This window comes from Syngnathoides biaculeatus, chromosome 15, assembly GCF_019802595.1.
Source record: "Syngnathoides biaculeatus isolate LvHL_M chromosome 15, ASM1980259v1, whole genome shotgun sequence".
Lineage (NCBI taxonomy): Eukaryota > Metazoa > Chordata > Actinopteri > Syngnathiformes > Syngnathidae > Syngnathoides > Syngnathoides biaculeatus.
Genome location: NC_084654.1, coordinates 22,818,862 through 22,837,582, shown reverse-complemented (window position 1 = coordinate 22,837,582; position 18,721 = coordinate 22,818,862). Strand labels below are relative to the sequence as shown.

The 18,721-nt window shown below is 43.9% G+C and overlaps 2 protein-coding genes across 4 annotated transcripts; one reads left to right on the top strand and one right to left on the bottom strand.

Annotated features, from left to right (window-relative positions):
* Positions 1–1,616: 1,616 nt before the first annotated feature.
* zgc:101744 (Receptor expression-enhancing protein 6-like) lies at positions 1,617–8,559 on the bottom strand. Its single transcript, XM_061844846.1, has 6 exons — positions 8,417–8,559; positions 8,184–8,307; positions 6,341–6,434; positions 5,397–5,535; positions 4,292–4,460; positions 1,617–2,046 (listed from the first exon to the last, which is right to left on the bottom strand). The coding sequence occupies exons 2-6, from the start codon at positions 8,296–8,298 to the stop codon at positions 2,009–2,011; spliced, it is 555 nt and encodes a 184-aa protein (XP_061700830.1). The 5' UTR covers positions 8,299–8,307; positions 8,417–8,559; the 3' UTR covers positions 1,617–2,008.
* slc1a8b (solute carrier family 1 member 8b) lies at positions 6,444–18,674 on the top strand. Of its 3 annotated transcripts, none has more exons than XM_061844841.1 (11): positions 6,444–6,795; positions 11,975–12,054; positions 12,602–12,817; positions 14,034–14,076; positions 14,151–14,364; positions 15,387–15,486; positions 15,775–16,008; positions 16,083–16,277; positions 16,716–16,850; positions 16,933–17,095; positions 18,059–18,674. In XM_061844841.1, exons 1-11 carry the CDS (start codon positions 6,673–6,675, stop codon positions 18,203–18,205), a joined length of 1,650 nt encoding a protein of 549 aa, XP_061700825.1. In that variant the 5' UTR covers positions 6,444–6,672; the 3' UTR covers positions 18,206–18,674. The 3 variants fall into 3 exon arrangements, with proteins under 3 accessions (XP_061700825.1, XP_061700824.1, XP_061700827.1); XM_061844840.1 differs by lacking the exon at positions 6,444–6,795 and adding an exon at positions 10,648–10,837; XM_061844843.1 differs by lacking the exons at positions 6,444–6,795; positions 11,975–12,054 and adding an exon at positions 12,096–12,435.
* The last annotated feature ends 47 nt before the right edge of the window (positions 18,675–18,721 follow it).

The following is an 18,721-nucleotide window of genomic DNA, read 5'->3' as shown; positions in this document are numbered from 1 at the left end:
ACATAAGTCAAGTGATTGATTTTCAAAAATGAAAAGTAGGCAGTACACTTGAATACTGAAATAAAGCAGCTTTTTACTTGCTATTATACAATACAGTACTGTATTTGCTTTTGCTGCCGCATTCACTGTAGATAATTGTTAGATGTATTCATACACTCGTTAATATATCATTTTTTTTACAGCTGGACGACGAGGGCAGCGATTAATTGGGGGCACGGCCTACATTTAAATGACAAAATAAAATAAACATTTTTAAAAATTCCAGCTGCTGGTAAAGTGTTGCCCTCACAGTTCTGAGGACCCGGGTTCGATCCCAGCCCCGCCTGTGTGGAGTTAGCATGTTCTCCCCGTGCCTACGTGGGTTTCCTCCCACATTACAAAAACATGCAACATTAATTGGACCCTAAATTGCCCGTAGGTGTGATTGTGGCTGTTTGTCTCAAAGTGCCCTGCGATTGGCTGGCGACCAGTTCATGGTGTAGTCCGCCTCCTGCCCGTTGACAGCTGGGATAGGCTCCAGCACTCCCTGCGACCCTCGTGAGGATAAGTGGCAAAAGAAAATGGATGGATGGATGTCCAGCTGCTTGTAATTGCTTCCTGGGTTCTCGTCTGGGTTGAATCGATAATCTGCCGCAGACGACAAAGCGACCATACACACAGACGCACGAAGAGGCACACGCGTGCGTGACCCGGGTCCGCCGTTTCCGGCGCATTCTCTGCAGTGCGCCGGACGCAAAAGTGCATCCCATTGAAGGCCTCTCGAGCGTGAACGCAGCAAAACGCAAATTAACGTCCGGGCAGTTAGCTTGACTGAAGGCACATAAACGTCCTCTCAAGGCATGATGGTGGTCGTGGGGGTTGAGGTGGGGGGGAACTGGGGGGCGGGCGTGTTTCCAAGGGTTAGTTTTTAAGAAGGAAAAGCTAAAAAAAAAAAAAAAATGACATGGAGGGGAATGTGAATTTTGCCTTTCATTTACAGAAAATATTCATCCATCAATTTTCTTTGCCGCTTATCCTTAGAAGGGTGGCGGGGAGTGCCGGAGCCTATCCCAGCTGTCAACGGGCAGGAGGCGGGGCACACCCTGAACTGGTCGCCAGCCAACCGCAGGGCACATTGAGACAAACAGCCGCAACTCACAATCACACCTCGGGGCAATTTTAGAGTGTCCGATTAATGTTGCCTGTTTTTGGGTTGTGGGAGGAAACCGGAGTGCCCACCCGGAGAAAACCCACGCAGCCGCAGGGAGAACACGCAAACTCCATACAGGCGGGGCCGGTATCGAACCCGGGACCTCAGAAATGTGAAGCCGACGCTTCCCAGCTGATCCACCGTGCCGCCGCAGAAAATGTACATGAAATTGAATTTTGTGTAAGACATGCTGCGTTGGTTTCATTCTTCCAAAGCAGCCATTTTGTGTGCATATTACAGCAGTTTCTCATTTGAAATCAACCATAATTATTTATTTTTTTCCACAGTTGCGAAGGAGTCCGTGAATGCGCACACGAAACTCGAGGGGTAGAGTAATTCCGACAAAGAACCATTGAGCAAAGCTCACGTTAGCGTCTGTGTTTACTTATGTCAACCGTGCAAAAAGTCGAGAAAGGTGTGAGATTTGATCAGAGTTCCAGTTTATTTCATCTTCATGATCAAACGACAATATGAGGAAAAACTATTATTATTATTTTTTTTTTTAAAAAGGCGCTCGGTCGTACGAGCTGTGCTTTTAAGACCAGCGCCAATGTGGCATCTTTTGGATGGTAGCTTTTAAGTTTCCAGACTGCAATGGCTCAGTCCCGCAGAACATCTCCCAGGAGTGCTTCAACCCTGCTGATTCGTTACCGCATTCTCACATTCTGTGCTGATTGTACCCATGGAAATATTTTTTAAGGCTTTTTTTTTTTTTTTCCTTCTTTTCTTTGACAAACAAAAACGTTAACACACACACACACACACACACACTCTCCCTCTCACAGACAACCACACATACTGTACGTATTTCCATGTTCCTCACTGGTTCTTGTTGTGGTTCAGAGCCCGATTAACAGCTGAAGACAAAAGAGAAAAGAAAAAAAAAGTATTAAACAAACTGCCATTTTTAAAAGGGGGGTGAAAAAATGTTCACTCAAACCAGCAAATGAGTGAAGAAGTAGCCTCAGTGGGCTGAGTTTGCATGCAACCAGAAATAAAAAAAAAAAAAAAAAAAAGTGCTTTTTAATATTCAAAGTTGTTATATATATGTTGACATGTTAATTTAGTCATGAAGGAAATTCATCCATCCATGCATCCATTTTCTTTGCCCCTTATCCTCACAAGGGTCACAGGAGTGCTGGAGCCGATCCAACTGTCAATGGGAAGGAGGCGGCACCTGAACTGGTTGCCAGCCAATCGCAGGGCACATGGAGACAATCACACCTGGGGGCAATTTAGAGTCACCAATTTACATTGCATGTTTCTGGGATGTGGCAGGAAACCCGAGTGCCCACCCGGAGAAAACCCACACGGGCATGAGGAGAAGATGCAACTTCCACATGAGGCCAACCCTTTCCAGCTGAGCCACCTCATTTAGGAAATGTTTGTTTACATTTATGAACACCAACCAACCTCAAACCAAATATGTAATAATAGAGAGAGAGAGGCAAGATGACACAACTGGTTTAAGGATCTGCCTCACAGTTCTGCTCAAATCCCGTCCTGCCTGTATGGGGTGTGCACGTTCTCCCCGTGCCTGCGCGGGTTTCCTCCCACATCCCAAAAACATGCATTCATTGGAGACTCAAAATTGCGAGTGCGAATGGTTCTTTGAAGAAAAAACTAAATTCTAATAGAAATTCTCTCTCATTATTGAGGCTTTTACCGTAATTTCCGGCCTGTCAGCCGTGACTTTTTTTCCCCCCCCACACGCTTTCACCCCCTGCGGTTTATGCGGTGATGCGGCTACTTTGTGCATTTTTTCTAACGGCCGCAAGGGGGCACTCGAGCGGAAAAGGTAAGAGTGAGACCGAATATATGTGCCGAGGAAGTGACTTTTACCGGTGCGGCCCTGTTAGCGCTGCGCTAGCGTGCTACTGCCGTGTCTCATTGTTTTTTTACCAGTATGTTTTTTTTTTTTTTAGCACAGCGGCGCAAGCGTTAAACTCTCCGTGTACCGTCTTTCTTTGTAAATATCTCGCGTTTCAATGTGGGCACTTGCGGCTTTTACACAGCTGCGGCCTATGTATGTACCAAATGGTATTTCCTTTACAAATGTACTGACTGAGGCTTATAACCACGGGTGGTCTGTAGGCCGGGAATTACGGTAAAAAAAAAAATAATAATAATAATAATTTGGGTGATCCTGACTCACCTGGAACAGGAGAGGTTTAATCTGATTTGACTTCAGACAGTATAAGACAACAAATGGTGTGTTTTTGCGCAGTGTATGTAAACGTCTGGAATCAACTGTCACGGCAATTTTGAATTTGGAGTCTCCAATTCCATTTTTACACGTTCATGGGCAGGGTGGCAATTTTTTGCCTTATTGAGATAAAAGTCTCCTAACAGGCCACAATCAAGGAAATAACACTTCTTCTTCGTTTATAGTTAAGTTTTACGACTAATTTATATTCTCATCCCAAAAATCTGCTAACTTTGACCGATGAGTTATCCTCTCCTGATAACCAAATGATGGCTTCAGATTAAAACACTCAAATATTTTGATACACTGAAGGATAGAATGCGCGAAAATCCTGATGTCCCAAAAATGGGACGCTGCCCACGAATGGGTTAACCCGGCGGTGAGAATTCCGACGTAATTAACGTCATCGCTGAGCCACTGGATAATTATTGACTCGTGTGGCTTGGATTAAGAGCACAGACCGTAAAAAAAGATAACGCACTGCCGAGCTGCCATGAGCAACCAGACAAGGCGTGATCAATTGCGCGGAACAAGGTCACAGACCACACTCCCGACTCATGAAAAGACAAAACCGATAAGGGCGTATCTTCAACCACACCTACAAATTTTGCAGGGTTTTCCCATTTTTGACAAATTGAAAATAAACATTTTGGGGGCATGCAAAAACTTTGTCATCTTTTTTCAGTTCAGGTTCGCATGTTTTTAAAATAAATACGGCGTAGCGGTCCATTAAGATGCGTGAATGAGGCCTACGAGGTAGCGAGATGATGCTTGCCGTGATACGCATGCTGGAGAGAAAGAAGGCTGCTGCTGCTGCTGCTGCTGCTGCATGCGCCGGCGTGCCGTAGATACGGTAAAATGTGCTGGTACTTGCATGAGGACCGTGGGAATCTCACCCTCCTGCGTGACGCTCTCCGACACGCTCTTGGCCTTGGCGCTCAGGTCGCTCACCACCTCGTCCACGGTGGCCTGGTGTCTCAGGAAGAAGGGCCGGATGACGCGCTTGTACAGGACGTCGGAGCCGTTCCACGTCACCGGAGCCATGCACCAGATGAGGAAGACGCACTGCGGGGAGACGGGAAGGGTCGGTTCAAAGGTCAAACGGTGCATGGTAATTTCTGGCCGATAAACCGCAACTTTTTTCATATGCTTTCAACCCTCCGGCTTATCCGGTGATGCGGCTAATTTGTGGATTTTTTTTTTTCTTAACAGCCGCAAGGGGGCACTCGAGCGGAAAAGGCAAGAGTGAGACTGGTGGAATATATGTGCCGAGGAGGTGACTTTTACCGGTATGTTTTTTTTTGTTTGTTTTTTTAACCAGCCCTTTTGGTTCTGCGCTAGCGTTAGCAGTGTGCTCGCGTGTTGCTGCCGCATCTCAGTGATTTAGGTATGTTTTTTTTTTTTTTTTTTTTAACCGTCCCTGTTAGTGCTGCGCTACCATATTGCTACTGCGGCTGTTTTTTTAAGGGTTTTCTTTTTTTTTTTTAAAGCCTTTTTTCACTCCTTTTGCGTCACGACATTTGGAATTCCGGTTTGTCATGAGTAGACCAACCAAAAAGTTTGTGGCACCCGTGCTAAAAGTAAAGGAAGGCAGCCATTTTGCTTTTTTAAAATGGCTCACTTGTACATTTTCAATTGCAAAAATCAGCCATCTTGACGTACCATAATAAAATGTGACTTGTATATGCCGACTGACTACTACTAACCCTAACCCTGTTTTGACACTTGTTCAACAGGAAGGTTAAAAAGTACAAAGAAAAAAACTTGTTTCGTTTTAGTCTTACAGTACAGCGGTAAACGTTTTCCACTTGTAAGACACTTCGGAAGGTTAAGAAGTGCTACAAAACATTGTGAGGATGCAGTTTTACTTGAATGTAGACTTATATTACTATTTTACAGCAGTTCACCCGTTTTTGACACTTGCTTGACCATCAGGAAGATTGAAATTACAATCGTAACGCATGCGTCGCCCACACCACGGTGCTGACCCACAAAATGTACCTTCCCGGCGTAGTAAAAGGGGAACCAGAACAGGAAGATGTCAGAGAAGGCCTCGAAGATGCTGAAGAGTCCGTACACCACCCAGTAGGTCAGCCACTGCGTGTCGTCCTCCTTCGCCGTGCTCTCAATGGCTTTAATACTTCAGGGGAGACAAATTTCAAGTCATCATGTACAAAAATATAAAAAAAAAAAAAACAACATTCAAAATGTACTTGAAAATATGATCATTTTATCTTGGCAAATAGCGGCTGAAAGGACTTATCGACAAGCATCTATTCGAGGTAATGCCTGTACTTATGACAATTACGTATTTTTATCGGCGTCGCCACAAATAAGTCAAAGAAATGATACGGGACAATATTTTGTAATACCATATTGTCGCAAATAGACGTTGGGACGGTACTTTTATTGAACTACTGTAGCGAATCGGGCCTCAATTTTCAGGGTGAACATCTGCAGATATACAAAGGCATGTTTAGCATACAATTTATAAAGCAAAAGCACACATTTTTAACCACAATTTATGAATAATGATGATTACAATAATTACGCTAATGGGGCGCGGCGTCTATAACAATGGCTATTTCATACACCAATTTTGTTTTAATGATTTCTCAAAAACAGGCTACACAGAAAAGAAAAACACATTTTACAAAATCGGAAAAAAATATAAGCTGTACAAAAAAAAAAAGGGGGAAAAAATGCAAAATGTCTTAAGCGGGGAGGGGGAATACTAAGATGTGGTAAATTACTAGATAAAAATGCAAAACATCACAACAACAAAAAGTCAAAAATGTACTTGGGAGAGCAAACAGTATGCCAGGTTGGAACTGAAACTATTGAAAACCAATAACTAATTGAAATTGGAATTAATTATGAGTGTGGCGTTGTTTAGATCAGCTATTTTTGGGGGAATACGGTGTCACCGGGGAGCTGATACGTACGAGAAATAGGCCGGATAGACGAAGCCAATGAGGTTGCACAGCAACGAGGCGCCGTACCCGAAGAGGAGATAAAGGCCGACGAAAACCAGTGCACCTGTAAAGGGGAGGGGGGAGCAGAGCACAAGGTTTGCACAGGTGGTGACGAGGGTGAGGCGGAAATTCGACTGACGTGCCGACGGGTCGGCGGAGCGCAGTGGCCTACTAAAACTTTTGCAGCAGTGCAAAGCTGAAACATGAATCATCATAGTGCAGGTAAAAGTACAAATATTTGACATGGGGCGAAAACTAAACTGGGATGCCCAAGGGGGTGGAACACAAAGTGGCGGCGGAGGATGGCACCGCCTGATGAGTCATTTTGGCTAGCAACGATGGCCGCCTGCCCCCACCTGAAGCCTGAACAGGAAAAACCCGTTCGAGACCCCAACGAGACGGAACCTGACAGCGCACGTGATGTGGTTAGTGAATAGATTTGCACATGAAAAAAAAAAAAAAAAAAAGTTACGGGATATGTTCTGAAAACGTAATAGGCAGAAAACCACATACAAACCTATTTTGAAGAAAAAAAAAAAATAATAGATGAAAAATTCAAAAACAAAATAGGCAAACTTTTAGAAAAGCATAGATCAGAAAATAACTGGACAAAAAATATTTGCAAAAAATACAAAAGGATACAAAAATTCTCAATCAAATTCCGCCCCCCCAAAAAAAAAATACAAGGTGTTGACATAAAGATAAAATGTCACTCAAAAATAAAACTATTAAGTACACTTATAGATTACAAAAATTACACAAGTATTAAAAGAAAAATACAAAAAATAATTCCCATAATATTGCACCCAAAAGAAAATGTGACCTATCTAAAATGGGCCATTTTATAATAGTAGGGAAAAATATAATTTGGACAAAAAAAAAAACCATTACAAAACATTGAAAAATAAAAATGAAATGAAAATAAAAGAAAATCACATGACAAATACAAATTAGTAATTTTTGAGCGTGCTAAATTAGCAACTGAACATGTTGCAGTGCTGTTGTGTTCATGAGTTAAATGTTTTATAATACAAACTTGCGCAAAGCGATGTTTGGAAATAAAGGCAAGATGCTGTTTTTTTTTTTAATTACCTTAAAAGTTTTCATTTTGAAGGTGGGGAGAATCTGCATGACAATATAAACAATATGAGTAAAGAAAGACACTTTTTAGCACATCATTTAGGTAGCAAATTTGGTCTCCACTACTGCCTCTGCTGTCACAAAAAGACACAGGGGTGTATTAATTTGTGCAATCAAAAAAAAAGACAATGTTCCTAAGGTAATTAATTAAAACATTTGCTAGATTGACATTATTGAAAATGACTGTCAGTTTCACTTCCTTGGGCAAAAAAACCCCCCAAAAAAACAGAACTTGTTAGTGAACTATAGGTCATCTCGACACCACTGTACTGTATTTTGTGTGCTGGTCACAACAGATATCTTATACGATTGATAAATTAATTTTTCTTTTGCACTTACTGTCCATTTTTGGGAGTTCAATCAGTAGTTCTACTTTAAAAAAAAAAAAAAAAAAAAAAAACAACATTTAGCCAGTAGCTGTACTTCTACTTAAGTGCAAATTGTACTGCATTGATACTTTTCCGGCAGACGAAGGAGAAGCGAAAAGTCGCCGAAAACTCCAGAACGTCCAAATGTGCAATTGTGACGTCATCTCGGCTAGCTCAAGAACCGCAACTTGCTAGCTCGAAGTCGCCTTTTTATATTACACGTCACCGGCTGACGTGTTTGTTTGCACTCTTCTTGATGATAAAGCGGGCAGGTTTGGGGGGGACACGAAGCGTTCCGGACTCACCCAAGACGATATATTCCCTCTTGGTTCCCGTTATTTGCTCCAGCGTCGCCAGCCGCTCGGTGACGAAGTTCTTCTCATGGAGGAGAGTCACGAAGCGCTCCTTGAACGGACTCATTCTCGGGCGCTGGAAAGCGGAAAAAAACGAGCCGCCGGGGAGTGACAAATGACACCAAAGACGGTTTGTGTCGGGTGGGGGGGCTCGGCGTGAGGCGGCCGGTTGTTGTTTTACTGACCTTGAAAGGAAAATGAGCCCCCTCGAAATGAGAATTTTCAGCACTGTACTTTTAGCAGCTGTGCAGTCGCTTGTAAACTCAGGGGGCGGGGCTTGAGTGAGGCTCTCTGACCAATTGGAGACGAGAATAACGTTCCCTTGCGTGGGCAGGTTAAAATATATTTAAAAAAATATCTAATAAGTGGGTTTTCTAGTCCTGATAGAAAACTCTCGGAACTCAAATCCAGCATCTGATGATAACAGTATAAACATTACACAACAGTTCTTTCATAATGATGATTTATATTATCTGTGAAAGGCAAACGTTGGTAAAGTCCAGTAAGTGTTAATGTTGTCATTGCAATGCACAAAGTATCCACTGTGGGTCGCTGTTACTCACAACATGACGCAAGAGAAACTTCAATAAAAAAATAAAATAATAACGACACGTTTTAATTTACTCATCATCTTGCTTCAAAGCAGTTTTCCATGCTCATTTTTTGCTGGAAATTTAGGTTAAACTGGTTCAATGGTGCACGCTTCAAGTGTTATTTGTTTTTAATTTGGCCACGTTTAATACGTTTTACATTGGAAAAATCTCACGGCACAATATCAATCAAAATTGTTACAAAATGTATGATGACGTAAGGAAGATCTATCCCACATGGATATATAATAATAATAATTATTATTATTATATATATAATAAATAAAAGTGAGGACCCATGAATACATTTCTGTGCTTGCATGTAAAGTCTTTTATTTTAATTTATTTTATTGATTTTTCAAGTGTGTTACAGTCGTGACATTGTTCCCAACACGGATTACAGGTTATTGGATTGGCGGCCGGCGACGTCAGCGCACATTGTTAAGAGTGGCAAATTCGGGACGCTCGAAAGGTTAACGGAGGCGGCGTGACGTAGGGCGGCTTAATAAGGCCCAATGCAGGGATAATTGAGTTTGTGGACGTGGGGGCGTGGCTAGTCAAGCCGAATATTAATATTATTATTATTATATTTCATGTTGGAGCTCGCTCTAAAAATCAATTAGGATCTTTATCATTTTAAAAAAAAAGGTGTTCGTCCACATGAAGGCACTGAAGCACTTTTGGTTTATAAAGCATCCATTTTCCGTACCGCTTATCCTCACTCGAAGATTGCTGGGGCCGATGCCAATTGACTCTGGGCAAGAGTGGGGGGTTGCCCGCCAACTGCAGGGCACGTATAAAATCACTTGTCATTCAAACGACAGATTGTTGACGAGATATAAATGCCGGTGGCGCCGTGGTAACGAGATTTAGCAATTTTGTACCAATGCCTCGAACTTAGAATGGTAACGCAAGCAAATATTGCATGGGTTTATGTACCAAAAACTTCCCAAAAAGTGTGCCGTTATAAACCTTTAAACAGATATTTGAACACAAATGGTTGAGCAACCTATGCAGACAGCCAAGCAATCTTTCTCCACTGCGAAAAACTAAAATTATTGCAGCTTCATCTTCATTGTGTTCCACCATGAACTACATAAAATATATATTTATGTATCCTGTACTCTGGTGACCAAGGTACACACACTAGAAGGAGCAGCACGATGTCCATTAAATGATCCATGGAATGATGATTAAAAAAAAACTTTATTTACATAATCAATGCTGAATTGTTTACAAAACAGTAATTTAAAGATGACTGTATGTTGTATGTTTTTACATCACGCAATACTGCAGAATGCCATTTTCTGTTACAAGATTTGCGGTGCGTTTTGGGAAGGCTCTAACTGATTAATAGTATTTGACTCGCAAGCACGGACACGGAATGAAATAAACTCAGGTCAAAATAGTAGTATATGAATTTTAAAATAGGGAATTACTTTCCAATCAACGTGTAGTTGGTAGCTGGGGTAAAAAGCTCCGTTTCTTTGTGAATAGAACAGCTTTGAAGCTTGGTAGTCATTTTCTCCTAATGAGCTATGAATGGAATCAGTGCTACCGTCTTGTCTTGAGCCCTCTTAGGTGTGAGGGAAGAAAGGCGGGAGGGAGGCGGCGTGGAAGGGGGATAATCCAATACAGGGAGACTTTATCGGGAACGAGTCAGGGAACACTTGCGCTCTCGCAGGACTGAATGAACATCTCCCTAGCGAGAGTAGACGGGCACAGGAATTACACAGGACGTCTGATCTCGTGGAGTCCGCGGTCTACCTCGCTCGGAATACGACTCGGGCGGCTGTTCTCGCTCAGGGGGTAGGGTGGGGGAGGCTGCCAGGCCCCGGACGGTCGGTTGGGATGGAGCGGTGGAAGAAAATTTTTCCCGACTTGATGTCGATGAAGGTCGGCGTGTATGTGAAGGAGTACTGCAAGAGGAATGGGCTCCTGACCCTGTCCGTCTTTGCCGTGGTGACGGGCTGCGTGCTGGGATTCCTCCTGAGGTCACTCAACTTGTCTACGCAGGTACAGTCGGATGGATGGATGGATGGATGGATGGATGGGCAGATAGCAAGGACTGATTGTGATTGGATGGATGAGAGGGTTGGACTGATGGCTGGATGAATGAACGAAAGGATAATTGCATGGATGGAAGGTTGGACTGACTGAATGAATGGATGACTGATTATCCAGATGGATGGATGATGGATGGACAGACAAATTGGACGCATTGTAAAATTGACAAAATGGTGGGAGATCCCAGGGTCTTTCTATCAGAGAAAGGAACAGATGGATGGATAGTTGGAAAGATGGGCACAAGGATGGAGGAATAGATGGAGAACACCAATGGATGCCAAGATGGACAAACCTCGAGGCATGGCTAGTTGCTGGCCGATTGCCGGGTTGGTTGATGGGTGGAAGAACAGATAAACGGATAGTTGGATAGAGTATATGTTGGGTGGATGGGTGGTCGAACAGCCAGATGGACAATTGGTTTGATGGATGGATGGATGGATGGATGGATGACGGATGGACATGGTGCTGGAAAGGCAGACCAGACAGATGGCTGTATGGACAGGGGTGGTCGATGGACAGATGATGGGTTGGTGGTGGTGTTGGCTGATGGATGGATGGATGGATGGATGGATGGATGGATGGATGGGCAGAAGAACGGGTCAATGGATAAACAGATGGACCACTGAAAACGATGGCAATTTGGAAGGATCCTGGATTGACTGAAGGATGGAGGACTGGCAGACAGGCACAGGGATGGATACAAAAAAATACCAAACCGATCTGAGGCGGTATTGGTGGATGGACAAATGATCCGGGGATTGGCAAGTGGTTGAAAGCTTTGATGATAATGAGACGGACCGATAGGTAGAGATAAATACTGTAGATGGGAGAATGGTTATTGAACTTTTATTAATCAGCATTTAATAGTTTGACCAACAGATGTATGATTGAATTAATGGGCAATTAAAAAGCTACTTAGACCGTAAGACCAACAGAACAATAGCCAGACAGACGGATGGATGGACTGGATGAAGAAAATAGATAATCATGTCACCTTAGAGATACTTGAGTTTTACTAAGTTTTATGAAGTTGCCAATGTGGTTCCAAGGATTTGTTTGGTGTAAAGTCTATTTTCCATCACTCAGGCCAAGATCTACTTCTCTTTCCCTGGGGAGCTGCTGATGAGGATGTTAAAGATGTTGATTCTCCCTCTCATCACATCCAGGTACAAAAAGATCCACGGGGAGAGATAACGATACAACAAACCAGAAGTGCACGACGTGACTCAGACGACAGATTCGAGTCACTCGCTCATTTTCTTTTTTTTTTTTTTTTGGGACTTACGACTGGTTTTGCGACTTCAGACTTAGCATTCATGACAATCGACTTGAAGATTTGAACCGTCTTGACAAATCATACAGATTACATTTGAGAATCTAAAGCTTCAATACAGTGTGCCAATTTTTTTTCAAGTTTTTTTTTTTTTTTTTTGGTCATGCGCGCCATTAGCCTAGCAACCGAGCCACTAGTAGGCTCAGCCACGAAGGCTGAGCCTACCTCATTGAATTTCTACCTTCATCTTCGTCTCAGCATGTTGACTTCGACAGTAAGTTTGTTTAGTTCCGGCATGTTTACGAATCACAGGTGACGTGGCCTGTTCCAGGTTATTTTTCGGGTTGTGGAAGAACCAGTGGAAGATTTTTGTACATCCTTTGTAGTTTGCGTGCCCTAACTTCATGGTACCTTTTTTTTTTTTTTTTTTTGCACTTCAGTCTTATGTCTGGTTTGTCAGCCATGGACACGAAGGCCAGCGGCCGCTTGGGTGTCCTGACCATCACTTACTACCTGTGGACCACCTTCATCGCCGTCATCGTGGGCATCGTGCTCGTCCTCATTATCCACCCGGGCACTGGCACCGAGAAGGACAGTCACCACGCCAGCTCGGGACCCGTCATGACTTCAGCTGATGCTCTTTTGGACCTCATCAGGTAAACACCTCGAAAATGTCAGTGACGGGCTTAAAGTACGGACGGGTTGTTGCTTGTATGGTAGCGTGGGGGAAGAAAAATGGTTGACATCGAGCACTTTGACTAGAATTCAGGTCCAAGTGGCCAATTGCGATTGTATCTAATATATATTTTTTTTGACTCGCTTGGGTCAAGTACAAAATATATCAAATATGACTTTGTCGGAAGGCGTGCAACAACACGCAAGTGCAGACGCGCAAAAAGCGGCGTTAAGGGTATTTTTTTTTCCACATGCAGCAACAAACTGACATAAATGTATTGGATAAAAATGAAACGTTCAATAGAAAATAAATTGGAAGAGTTTTCGCAGGAGCCTGCAGAGGCTTCAGGGCTCATCTCAGTCTATTTTTCTGGGTCCAATATTTGAACAGGTTAAAAAAAAAAAAAAAAATACCAATAACGACTAATATGAAATACCTCCAGGTATATCGTATACGATTTTTTCAGTCTCATCACCAAGCCGTAAACCACAGTTCGAACACTGAACCTTTGACTGTAGGTAAAATAGTTGCAGCGTCACCCGTCGCCTAAGAATCAAAAGCCACTTACTGGTAATCTGTTAATCCCGCACTGACTCGCTCCGACACTACGCTCGCAGTGAGTGTGTTTTAGCGCGGGGCCATTCATGTAAGAGTTCCACGAATAAACTCCCGCTAAATCTGATTATTTAACAGCGCGGTGTTTTTCTGCTGACCACCGGCCGAGCAAACTCTTGACATAAGAGTCCTCTTCTTGGCTGTCTCGCACAGCTCCCGGACACGCTTTCGCTGACGTACGTGGAATAAATCCTTCAGACTGTTTGGGACTTTGCAAAACTCCCCACGCGGTCTCCTGTAGTGTCAGGGGCTGCTTTCCTATTTTGATGTTTTTTGGGCGGACCGCGGCAAATACAACTTTGTTTCGCAACAAACACGTCAGGTAGTAAGACACGGCTTGGGAGTACTGGAGCATTCACTACAAAAAATATTGGTGCCTTTGAAGTACGGTTGACTCGATCTAGAAATTTGTTGCGATACGAGCATAGGCCTGTGTATCGTGTCTTCAATGTAACCCAATACTCAGAAGTCCACGGACTTGATTTCCGGAGAATGACTATCAGGGATTTGTTTGGGCCGTCCCGTTTTAAAAAAAAAATTTCCCATTCTACAATAAAAGGGTACTATTTATTCTTTTATAGGAACATGATCCCTTCCAATTTAATCGAAGCAACCTTCCAGCAGGTAAGATATTCCAATTTAAAATGATCAAAACAAACAAAAATATAGATCTTAAACTCTGCCTTGTGTTTCCCCAGTATCGGACAGACCTAGTACCCATAGTGCAGAGTTCCAACGCGAAGGAGTCACAGGCCAACTATGTGTACGTCATGCCTGACTATCACAACCCCCGCCTGGGCCACCCGGTGTTCCTGGACATCACCCCGGCACCCGACATCAACTACAAGATGGTGCCCAGCACCAGCAAGGGCATGAACGTGCTGGGGATCGTCATCTTCTCGGCCACAATGGGTGAGGCAGGCAGCGGTGGCTTGTTTGAGAATGAGTTTCTGGATAAGGGGTTGCAGTACTTGGGGGTGCCCCTCAAGGTTTAGGATTTGTGGGGGTAAAGCCCAGTTTCTGGATTTGGGGGTTCAGGGTTAAGAATTTGTTGGGAGTGGGGGTCACTCTACGTTGGGGATAAGGATTCAAGAATTTAGTCAGTTTTGGGGTTCTGGGATTATGTTTGCGCCTAGTTTGGGTGATGGATAAAAGGGTGGTGGTGTTAGAGACACGATCTATCATTTGCGAGGCTTATGTCTTGTTTCTGAGTTTAGGTTAAGAATTCAATGATGGATTTGAAGAAAAATCAGATCAAGATGTTTGTGATTTGAAGAAAAGGGAAATGTGAATTCTTCTAGGGATGGTTCCTGTTTCAAGAATTAAGTTAGTGCTGAGTTTTGGAGTCTGGGATAAGGTAAATTGTGAGGGTTCCCGGTAGGGCCGGCTTATGGATCAATGGATACGGTTTTTGTCGAAAAGCTTGAGGACTCCCAAGGGCTTAGTACTGTATAAGTGAGGCTCACATCTGATTTTTTATTTTGGGTTAAAAATTACATAAAGGACTTTGCATGTTCTCCCTGTGCCTGCACGAGTTTTCTCCGGCCATTCTGGTTTCCTCTCACGATCCAAAAACATGCATTAATTGGAGATTCTAAACTGTCCCTGGGTGTGATTGTGAGTGCAACTGTTTGTCTCTATTTACCCTGCGACTGGCTAGCAACCAGTTCAGGGTGTACCCCTCCTCCTGCCCGATGATAGCTGGAATAGGCTCCAGCAATCCCAGGTCCCTTGTTACGATAAGGGTCTCAGAAAGTGGATGGATGGACTTGAGTGCGAGAGACTAAATGATGTGCTCTTAGTTGGAGGTTTGGAATTTGGAAAAGGAGTTGGTTCAAGGTTTAGAATTTGTAAGGGGCTTATAGGTTAAAGAATGAAGTCAAAGTTCTGGTATTGGGTACTGTGTGTCAGAACTCTCCGTGCTGTGTTCTTAGGGCTGCTGCTGGGGAAGATGGGGGAACGCGGAGCACCGCTGGTCAACGTGTGTCAGTGCGTCAATGAATGCGTCATGAAGATCATTAACGCTGCCATGTGGTGAGGACCGCACACACGCTCGCTTGAAGAATAAACACAGAGCGCAGGCAGATTAGCTCTAAATATAAAGTGCACGTCGCAGTTCAGCAGTACCTCAAGCGCCCTCGCAGACAACTGAGAGGAGGGAAGCAACTTCCAGTTTGTTCCTTGGAAGACATGATCAGGGATCAGTTCCCTGTGACTGGATCCCAACCATTGCGGGGCGTCAGCCGCCACCTCTTGCCCAAAGTCAGGGCAAAGAGGCGACCTTTGACTTGTTCCACAGAAGCCATTTTTCCTCTCTCGCAGGTACTTCCCCTTTGGCATTGTGTTCCTGGTTGCGGGGAAGATCCTGGACATGCATGACCCAGCCCATCTGGGAGAAAAGCTGGGCATGTACTTCATCACGGTTCTGTCCGGCCTGTTTGTGCACGGCCTCATCTTGCTGCCTCTCTTCTTCTACTTCTTCACGCGCAAAAACCCATTTCCCTTCATCAGAGGCCTCCTGCAGGCTCTCGTCATCGCTTTGGCAACGTCTTCGAGGTGAGCTCAGCCCGTGACTCACGCCGGATTCCGCACACGCCCGTCCTTACGCTGAACCGACGTCCTTTTTTCAGCTCGGCCACTTTGCCGATCACCATGAAGTGTCTGCTGGAGAACTGTGGCGTGGACCGGCAGATCGCTCGCTTCGTGTTGCCTGTGGGAGCCACCATCAACATGGACGGGACGGCACTGTACGAGGCGGTGGCGGCCATCTTCATCGCTCAAGTCAACGAGTACGACTTGGACTTCGGTCAGCTCGTCACCATTAGGTACTGGCATAGTTCAAAACATGAAACTGATACTTGAGTAAAGGTACTGGTGTCGCGACACCAAATGACTGGGATAACTTGAAGTCACGTTGTGTAATACTACTAGACTAAAAATCTTCAAGTGCATTAGTCATACTCGAGTAGCAAGTTGTTTTCTGATCCAAAATGCTCAAGACCTGGAAGTAAAAGTACTTTAAAAAACATACTTCTTCCGAGGGTCATTTTTCTACAGCGTCTGTGCCTTGCGATTAGCTGGCAACCAGTCTAAGGCGTACCCGGCCTCTCGGCCAAAGTTAACTGCTCTGGTATAGGCTCAACGCTAACTGCAACCCTGGTGAGGATGAGCAGTATCGAAAACTGACATCCCCAGGCCAAACGTTCAGAAGTAGGGGAGGGCCTGTATTCGATGCATCGCTAACAGCTCTTCTTTTATTTTAGCATAACAGCGACAGCAGCAAGCATTGGTGCAGCTGGAATACCTCAAGCTGGTCTGGTTACCATGGTGATCGTCTTGACCTCCGTGGGGTTGCCGCCCGCCGACATCTCTCTGATTGTGGCCATTGACTGGGTTCTGTGAGTACCCACCGGAAAGTACTTTAACAGAAAGACGTTTTGAAATCCGACGAGGTCAACGCCACCGTCTCGTTTCTCGCAGCGACCGCTTCAGGACGATGATAAATGTCCTCGGTGACGCCTTAGCAGCTGGTATCATGGCGCATATATGCAGGAAGGACTTTGAGAAGGCCGCCACCCCTGCACCAGTCACCGCAGACGCAGTCATCCCCACCATTGTCAATAACGGAGCATCATCCAAACGGGTAAGGGGAAATTGCTTGGCATCAACAGGGGAACTTAAATCTGCCAAGAGATATTTGCCCCTTCCTGATTCCTGCTCTTTTTTTAAAAAGTGCATATTTTTCAGACTTGTTTTTGGAGATGTGGCTGCTACGTTTACGGTTGTTGTCCAGCTGGATAAAAGTGTTGATTGTTTAAGATCGAGTTCAGAATCTGATGGTCCCGATGTTTGCCTACTGGATTATGCTGGTAGACGCAACACTGCATTTAGTGTATTTGTGTATTCTGAGTACGGAGTTGGGGTTCTCATGTCAAGTGAAAACTCCCGTGTCGGGTTTGAGGTGAGCATTGTAGGGTAGATCAAGGTTTGAAAACTAAAGTCGAGGGAAAGGTACGGGCTGCAGTCAGGTAGTAGATAAATTTTACTTTTAATGGAACATAGTTTAACTTGAGTGCTTTTGTTAGGAACAAAGTCCATTTGACTTTCATGAGGGAGTCAAAAAAAAAACAAGTACTTTAGTACTTGTTTCAATGAATACTTTGAATTTAGAGGACTACAGTATGTTTTACTTTTACTTGACACACTATTCCAAAGTACTCCTCCTTTAGTATCATTTTTGACAATGCTACTCAACACTGGTTCTAAGTTTTGGTTAGGATTTGTGCGTGTAATATCAATTTCTCTTTAAGGTAAGACTTCCAACAATTGGTGGTAGTGGTGCCGTACACTGGGCGACCGGTTAGTGTCAACAGTTCAGAGGACCTGGGATCAAAAGGTCTTGCCTGTGCGGATTTGGGAGGTTTGGTCCTTGGGTGGAAAAAGTTTTGGTAGGGAAGAGATTTCTAATTTAGGGACAAAATTTCAGGATAAGCAAAAGTCAGTGTTAAGATTTTAAAGTTTGGAGTGAAGGTCATTGTGTTTTAACTTGAACTTTTTCGTCATAATAATGAAAAAAAATTTTTTTTTAATTGCTTTCTCCTAACAGAGAGACACAGTGATTTCCGTGGGCAACCAGAGCGTGACCCTGTCCGATGCACCCTTAATCGCGCACCGCTGCGATTTCATGTTCGAGGTTGATGGCGACAATGTTTTAGAGAAACCTGTGACCTGCTACAATTTATGCCAAGTCTGAGACTCTTTACCAGGACGGACAGTTAGCGGGCCTGCCTTCCACCGACTAAACACTCATTTTACCAGAGACCAAAGGGAACCATCGTGAGACTTAAGATGCGGCTTTTCAGTTTCTTTGCCAGTGCCAAGACAACAAAAATCTTCACTACTTGATCTACATCGTGCTGTTTGTCTCAAATGGATTTTGTATGAGAGCGTCTGCAGCCAATTAGATAAATCCGCGGTTGTCACATCAGACCTCTACAGTAGACCTACCCTAATGATGGATTAGAATCTAATCCAGTTGCCTTAAAGTGATCCGTCGTGCTAAAACCGCAACAGCTGATTGACAGCGAGAAGTGTCATCAAATGAACTTCAAGCAAAGACATCATAAATGGCAACATTTTCCTCGGAATCACATGAGATGGTCAACTGTCTTTTTATAACAATGTCTGCTTTTTTGCGTTTACGTTTTCCAATTAAAAGTTGGTTCATGCCACTAGTCCAATTGTCTACTTCGGGCTGTACCCAGACAGC

What these genes read in the sequence shown, in the direction of transcription:
- slc1a8b (XM_061844840.1), top strand. Translation starts at nt 10,673, where the DNA reads ATGGAGCGGTGGAAGAAAATTTTTCCCGACTTGATGTCGATGAAGGTC. An exon ending in GGTCAGCTCGTCACCATTAG is followed by an intron (nt 16,278 to 16,715) that starts GTACTGGCATAG and finishes CTTTTATTTTAG; the next exon opens with CATAACAGCGACAGCAGCAA. An exon ending in ACGGAGCATCATCCAAACGG is followed by an intron (nt 17,096 to 18,058) that starts GTAAGGGGAAAT and finishes TTCTCCTAACAG; the next exon opens with AGAGACACAGTGATTTCCGT.
- zgc:101744 (XM_061844846.1), bottom strand. Translation starts at nt 8,298, where the DNA reads ATGAGTCCGTTCAAGGAGCGCTTCGTGACTCTCCTCCATGAGAAGAAC. An exon ending in GAGGGAATATATCGTCTTGG is followed by an intron (nt 6,435 to 8,183) that starts GTGAGTCCGGAA and finishes TCCCCTTTACAG; the next exon opens with GTGCACTGGTTTTCGTCGGC. An exon ending in CCTTTTACTACGCCGGGAAG is followed by an intron (nt 4,461 to 5,396) that starts GTACATTTTGTG and finishes GTCTCCCCGCAG; the next exon opens with TGCGTCTTCCTCATCTGGTG.